At 39.4% G+C, this 8008-nt stretch overlaps 1 protein-coding gene across 1 annotated transcript; it reads left to right on the top strand.

The window, feature by feature from the left end:
* Positions 1–260: 260 nt before the first annotated feature.
* zgc:153675 (uncharacterized protein LOC768179 homolog) lies at positions 261–6780 on the top strand. The gene is made up of 3 exons (XM_067586430.1): positions 261–599; positions 3200–3287; positions 5312–6780. The coding sequence occupies exons 1-3, from the start codon at positions 591–593 to the stop codon at positions 5596–5598; spliced, it is 384 nt and encodes a 127-aa protein (XP_067442531.1). The 5' UTR covers positions 261–590; the 3' UTR covers positions 5599–6780.
* The last annotated feature ends 1228 nt before the right edge of the window (positions 6781–8008 follow it).

Below are 8008 nucleotides of genomic sequence, written 5' to 3'. Positions count from 1 at the left end.
GAAATAAAAAACTCGTCACATCGAGATAACGGCATTAAAAATAATATATGGCCATTCTCGGCTTCCGTACATGGAAATTCATCAAATAAAAACATCGGAGCAATGGTGAAAAGAACAAATAAAAAGGAAACGTGTGAATAAAATCTATACATATGATAAGAGATTTAATTTAAAGGTCCTGAGCGGAAGTCCAGTGTGTTGTGTGTGGTTTGACAGTGTGTGTGTGTGTGTGTGTGTGTGTGTGTGTGTGTGTGTGTGTGTGTGTGTGTGTGTGTGTGTGTGTGTGTGTGTGTGTGTGTGTGTGTGTGAAGGCGCCACGTCGGCAGAACCAGCAGGGTGAAAAAGAGACCTGCGTAGCTCTGCCTGTAACTGTGAGAGAGGAGAAGTTAGAAAGCAGCAGATTTAATGCGATAAACGAGGAGAAGAAGAACCGTCAGCAGTGTTTCACACACATACAGAGAGAGAAACAGACAGACAGAGAGCAGTTTATTAATCTACAGCAGAGTTTGGCTCGCAGGCTGAAACAGGAGCTGCACCATTCTCAAGTTTCTCTGCTGCCAGGTGTGTTTGTGGGAGAGACACTGGGAACAATGGTGAAGGTAAGAACTAATCAGCATCCTTATGACTTAACATATGTGAAATATGGTTCACAAACTGCGTGTGAGCGATGGGATTTTAACTAGATCCAAGTTATACGACTATTTTTTCAGCTGTAGGCTACATACGTGATATGAGTGGAGCGGATATATGTATAATAACAGGTTTTATTATTTGTATTTCTTTTAGGAAATCCCGCCTGCCCTTCTCTAGAAAAAGTGTAATTTTCTGTGTAGTGACATTTAAGGGAGGCGTCACAGCTTCCTGCAAAGGTTACTCAAACTGTGACTAATGTTCATTTTTTTAAAAAACCAAACAACATTTTTACATTACATTAGTCTCTTAGAGCAGAAATGTTGCGACATTTATCAGATACACAAATAACCTGCAGCACTGGGTTTCAATCTTGGGTTTGGGGGCCCTTCGGTGGGTCACACACACAAAAAAAAAAAAAAAAAAAAGTGGGGGTGGGGTGATGCTGGTTTGCAAGATGATCATATTAAAGAAAATAAGACTTTACACCAGTAGTTCTCAAACCTTTTCATGTAACGGACCCCTAACGTGACACAAATTAGACCCCATCTGATAAGATTTTTGCTTTTAGATATTTTATTACAGAAAGTGTATGAAACCCATGACCTGAATAGTCATTCATCCTGTCATTGTGTTACTTGCGGATGAAATTATTGTGAAAAATGAATATTTCTCCCTGCAACCCCCTCAAGGACCCCTGAGGTTCCCCGGACCCCACTTTGAGAACCGCTGCTCTACATACTTTTTACACCAAGCATGACAAATATGGACGTGGTTTTGTTGCACTATGCAAATACACCTAATTTATAGGGTCATAAATCAGAAAGGTTAAGATCACAGTGGCATGACGACAGTCTGTTGGATCTCTCGCTGGCGTTCGGTGTGGCAGCCACGTGTTCAAGATTTATTTACACATTATCTGATTCTATTTTATCTAACTAAATGTAAAACAGGAGTAAAAGGCCACATTGTTTTATCATTACATCAATGACTAAAAAGAAAAAGAAAGGAAACTTTAGTGAAATGTTATGCAAAAAAATATAAAATGTCACACAGACAACAAAACCACAGGCAGAATGTTTGGGATAAATAAAAGGGCCCCAAATGGAAAATAGACATTATCTCTGGAGTGTGATGAGTATGTCAGATAATTACATGTAAGAGTAAGACTGACCCCGGCGAGATAGACGGTGTTTATCTGTAAATCTGCTTTAAACATTTTCTTGCACATAATGACAGGATTTTAGAGAGTTTTCTCTTTAAATTGATCTCATATAAAATCTGCATTTGACACGCTGAGCAACAGGAGCAGCTGATTAAAATCACAATCTCACTAAATACCTGTGAGACTTGATGCCAGAGCACAAACAGTAAGTGAGGCTGCCTGTCTGTATTTTACATGTAAGATATTAATTAAAAGAGTTTTTTGTCTTGAACTTTCTGACTTGACTCAGAGCTCTGCTTATGTTGTGGCCTCAAATGTCACAGAGAAATAGAGGAACAATAAAATATTCACACTTTAGAAGCTGGAAACAGAGAATTTTAGTGTTATTTTCTAAAAAAAATAACTCAAAACAGTTGATCAATTATCGTAATAGATGCTGAATAATTTTCTGTGGATCAACAAGTCGACTAATTGTTGCAGCTCTACACTTTATACAGTCTGATAGTTATATCTGGACTGTTTATCAGTACTATTTGGGCAGTGAAGCTGAAAAAGTCACCTCCAATAAGCACCATCATCAAAGTACTCTTGGTTTTATATTTTTTGGTATTAGCAGCAATACGATACTTAGTTTCAGTACCGATAACAGAATTATGTTTTTTTGACACCTTACTTAAAGAATATAAAAATGTTCTTCTACAAAACCCTTCTCAAATATTAAAAGGACACTTCAGTGAGTCAATGTTGCACTTCCATATAGTTTGGGGACTCACAAGAGACTGATTTTTTTAAAAAAGACTGGTCAACTGGAAGTAGCCGAGGTCGAGATATCCTGACCTTTAGTCCTAGTCATGGGCTCCAAAAACACTGGATCATAAATTTCACGTAATTCAACAGTTCATCTTTTTGTTAAAACCTCCCTTCCTGTTAAACACACCCACATCCTTCACACTCATTGAGCCCACATTTGTAACGCAGGCTTTGTGTTGTAAATTTGTGCACTTCAAGTTTGAGCTGAGACAACCCTGATGACATCACTGTGACATCATCAGGGTCATTTTCTCCCTTGACAAACCTCATCAAGACTCAGAAGACATACGACTGTTTTCACAGTTGTAATGCAAAATACCGTTAACCGTGACGAGTACACTGATCAGAATTGGTGGACGGCTCCTTTAAATGTTTTCTAATTAAATAAAACACATAAAATTGAACCAGAAACTATCTGATCATTTTATTTATTGATATTTTGATACTCGCTGCCATGGACACATTTTAGTCACATACTTAAATATTAAGGTTTGATTCCCAGCCATGAGAGTATTCAGTTATATAAAGAAGTAATGTGAAGTTTGAGTCATTCAGATTAAAGAAACCCTTTTGTTTTTTTCCTGTGTTTTCCAGAATGTGAACAGCGTTAACGTGGAGCCCCAGCCTGGGACCAGCGTGGCCTCGGACGAAGCCGAACCCGCCTACAGTCAGCCTGCAGAGGGTAAGCTGCCAGCTCCCTAGGCTGCGGCTAAACGCTGAAACATCAGCAGGGGATATCGTGCAATCTGTGCTCACATGTTGCCTGCTGCTATTTCAGAAACAGTCGGTTTGTCAGGGGAATATGCTTGTTTGTGTAAGAGCGGCTTCAGCTCCAACCTGCTATTTGTGTCCAACATTGAGACACTTTGCCCCAGTTTAGTCCCCTGCTGCTGCTCTCAATCGCTGTTGCTTTATTAGATAAAGAAGATTTCTGTTTTTAGTTTTGCTCGCTCACAAGGTGAATTGTAAAGATCAGACCAGCAGAGTGTGTGTGTGTGTGTATGTGTGTGTGTTAAGAAAAAGCCCAAACTTGCAGATACACTCCTGGTTATGTCATAGCACCAACAGCATCGCCAAATAACAAAATTTAATCTCAGTTCACTGTTTTTGTGCTCAAAACACGCTTGTATTTCACAACATTAGCCATCTGGTGAAAACATCACAGACAATATCAGAAATACAATGAATAAATCTGGTGTTATTCTAGATTTTTGTAATTTTCATGTGTTAACCCAAACCAACAATGAATTGATCCTACTAACATGTCAATGTCTGTGTATCTAAAGCCTGATATATCTGTATATATATATATATATATTCCTCTGTGCTGTAGAGCTCCATTGTTGTCCAAAAACTATAGAAAAAACATCGATAAGCTACACTGTCCCCTAAAAATGCACCATTTCCTCCTCTTTAAGTATTAATTGCTTGAAAACTACAGTGACCGGCTGCTTTAGGAAATTACTGAGCCTTTTTAAAAAATACAACTATGTATTTGTGATCTGTTTTTAAAGACTTACGTCTTCATCAGGAACCAATGGGCCTGGGCCTGAGTGCCACAGATATAGCAAAAAGAAATCAAAGTATTGGGAGATGCACTAACTTCTTATTTGTTTTGGTCTTTTTCATGAGATTTGTTGACAAAAAAATGTAACACATTGCCTTAACCTTTAAAGGACGGGTTCACAATTTTTCCAGTCTGTCTTTAAACAACAGTCAGGTGTCCATATGAACATATGAAATAGGTTTTGCTTGCTGTAACTGTTCCTCTTGTTCATACTGACTATTTAAAGATGCACTTAATAATGCAAGTGACAGGGAACAAAATCCACAGTCCTCGTTTTGTGCAAAAATGTATTTAAAAGTTTATCTGAAGATTAAAATGAGGTTTCAGCCGTCTGAGTCAGTCAGATGAAGTGGATATCCTCCACAGTTAAGAGTGTTTTTCTGTTCAACAGTGGAAGGATTGTAACAAAAGGAGGAAATTTGGCACTAAAAAGACTAATATTGAAAGCTGATCACTCCCATCTCTTACATTGTAAGTGCATTATGAAGGGATCCTCTAATGGTCAGTATGAACAGGAGGAATTATAACAGCAAGAAAATCATGTTTCACTGTTCATTTGGGCTCCTGACTGATGTTTTAAGACAGACTTTAAAAATGGTGAACCTGCCCTTTAAGTTTAAGCTTCATTATGAGTATATATTCCCTCCTCTCCTCTCTCCCTCCTTCTTTCTCTCTTAACCCAACCGGTCAAGGCAGATGGCCGCCCACCTAGAGTCCAGTTCTGCTTGAGGTTTCTGCCCGTTAAAGGGGAGTTTTTCCTTGTAGCGTTGCCAAGTGCTGCTCATGGAGGAATCGTTGGGTCTTTGTAAATTAAAGGGTACGGTCCTGACCTGCTCTATGTGAAAAGTGCCCTGAGATAACTTTTGTGACGATTTGATGCTATATAAATAAAATGGAATTGAATTCAAGAAGAAGAAAACAGCATTGTTTTTATTTATTGATCTTTCCCTGCCAGCAGTCGCTCTAAATGCTCACAGTGAAACCAGAAAGCCTTGATCCACCATTATTGATGGAGACAGTTGATCAAATCAAACATGTCTTCTATACACTGCAGGGGTTTTCATCATTGGAGTACATGTATGACAATGAAAAACCTGCCTGTTCATTGATGTTTCATGTATGTTTTGATTTGTTTTCAGACTCTGGTAAGGACCATGTGGCGCCCGCCCCTGGCATGATGTGGCGGGTGACCGGCGGCCTCTTCAACGTCACCAAGGGCGTCGTGGGTGCAGCCGTGGGCGGGGTGGCTTGGGTGGGTGGCAAGAGCCTGGAGATCACCAAGTCGGCTGTGACCACGGTGCCCTCTGTTGGGGTGGGGCTGGTGAAGGGCGGGGTGTCGGCCGTGGCCGGCGGCGTCTCCACGGTGGGTTCGACGGTAGCCAGCAAAGTCCCCTTCACAGCCAAGAGGAAAGACAAGGCTGAGTGAAGAGGAAGAAGAGGAGGAGGATGGTGAAGATGATAATGATGATGATGATGATTATGATGATGATGGACTTGCCCCACCCTGAGCCAACAAGAGAGGCTGTCAGCTGATCACTGTCTGCCAATCAGACTTTCCCACAGGGTCCACAGTTGCCTTCTGATACCTTTCTCGGTCTTGAACATAGTTTTCTCGCCACCACACCGAGATCGAGACTTTTTCATGCAAATACTATGTTCAATACCATAAAATTCAGTAGTACTGCGATACCATGGCAACCCAGAACACCAGCAAAGAAACATTAAGTCACCAAAATGCTTCATATAAAGTCCCTCATGTGACCTGGACTGGGTTTTGGATGGCTCCAGGCAGATTACATGGACTGGAATCCACATCAGCACGTGGTGGACTTGAATATTTTTATCTGTTTACGATTCAGACCGAGGCTGCTCCAGCCTTCTGTCTTCTCTCTCTTTACAATCTACACACATTTGGTGAAATGTTTCTGAATTAAAAATGCTGATTTTTAGTCTTTTTTTTTTTGTTTCTTTTTTTTTGCGATGGTATTGAAGTAATATTGAAGTCTGTGTGATAAGAATAGTGCGTGTTTGAGGAAAAATAAAACATTTCAGCGTCGGAGGCGAGGGATCAGCAGCGTTCTTCAGTCTGACCTTCTTTATCGTTTGGAAGAGCCCGAGGCGGTGTTTGTTTTTACCCAGCAGCTTTGGATCTGCATGTAGGAACAATTCTCTGAAATGCATATCTGAAGACTGTAGACACACTCACAAAAACACCAACGCTGGGCTCAGGTCTTTTCCACAGCTACATTATTGTTGAAATGTTTTGTTTTCCGTATGTATGAAATGTTAAAAAAAATGCTGTTTCGGACATTTAAAGTTGAGTTTTAAGATTTAAGAAGAACAGTTTCAGCAGCTTTTGTTTCATTGACGGTTGTGTGAGAGGGGAAAAAGTGCCCGATGTTGTCTGAACCGGTCAGTCTCTACCTGAGGGTTAACACTGAACCGGGGCGGAGGCAACATTTGTGAACGTTTATATGCAATATCAACATTTCAATGCAACATTTGGAGTGAGTGGGCGCTGTTGCTGATGGGACTTAACTATGTGAATGTCTTGTATGTGTTTTCTTTTTTTTTTCAGTACATCAATAAAGTAGTTTGGAAAGTTAAATATATCTAACATACTGACTGGAATCTGTCCTGCTGTCTGAGTGTGTGTATTATGGTTTTTTATAGATTTATTTTTAAGCATATTTGCCTTTGACAGTGTGAAGTGTCGAGACTGTAAATTGGGTAAAGAGAGAGATGACAAGCAGCAAAGACCCACAGCTGGAAATGAACCGCAGACACTGCAGTTATGTGATATGTGTCTTAACCAGTAGGCTACTGGGGCATCCTGTCAACATTAAAGGTGTCCTGTGTAGTTTTTTTTTGGAAGCAAACAAAGTTTCCAGAAGACACTGTGTGTATCCTTGATGTGTAAAAAACATGAATACGTTTTCTTCAAATCAAATCAAAACAACTTTATTGTCCACCTTTGTTGCACAAGAGTAGAAGTTTGTCTTCAGCTTGCATCATAATCAACATCAGATATCACAAAAACATTAAGTAAAAAACATTTTTCACTATATTAGATGCAACTTCTTAAAAAAGCAAGAAATAAATTGTTAAAAACAATTTAAGACCAATTTAAGAAGTAGAGTGCCAGGCACATGTAATTCAAAACAATATTAGCATGTCCATTAATTACCAGTTTAACTGATGTATAGCATGTGGGATGAAGGGTTTTTTATAGATATTTTTCTTTACACACAGACTCTGTGCCGTCCTGAAGGCAGGAGCTGAAAGTGATGATTCAAGGGATGAATCCTCCAAGATGATGTCTGTCATTCATTCAACGGCTTTGTCATAGTGATAAGATTGTTTACAGCCAAGTTTGACTATTCTAGAGAATTTGGCCTTGTTTTTGACAGTCAGGTATTTGAACCAGGACACAATGTTGAATGTAAGAACACTTTCTCAGCCCTCTTTCTAGCTGTTTCCTGGCTCTCATTTTTGCATTTATTAAACTGTCAACTAAATGCAAAAATTTCAGAAAACAAACAAATAAAACACTTGTAAAAACATGCTCCATAGCGCCCACAAGTGGTGAAAAAAACTTCATAGGGTACCTTTAATAACTAATAACGCTCCTTGTTTTTTAATTCTTACTGATTTTCACTCAAGAATAAGCTGCATAGTCTGGATATCACCTTAGTTTAAAGTAGTTTTATTGTAAACTTGTTATCAAACAGCCGCTTTCTTCCACATCTAGCAGGAGTCCTGTTTTTGTCCACCTTGTGAGTCCAATCTTCTCTTCTTTTAGCTCTCGTTTGGTCTCTACCTCATGCACCATATGT

This window comes from Thunnus thynnus, chromosome 4 (genome assembly GCF_963924715.1).
Source record: "Thunnus thynnus chromosome 4, fThuThy2.1, whole genome shotgun sequence".
Taxonomy (NCBI): domain Eukaryota; kingdom Metazoa; phylum Chordata; class Actinopteri; order Scombriformes; family Scombridae; genus Thunnus; species Thunnus thynnus.
The sequence above is the reverse complement of the archived record's forward strand: the minus strand, read 5'-3'. Positions and strand labels throughout refer to the sequence as shown.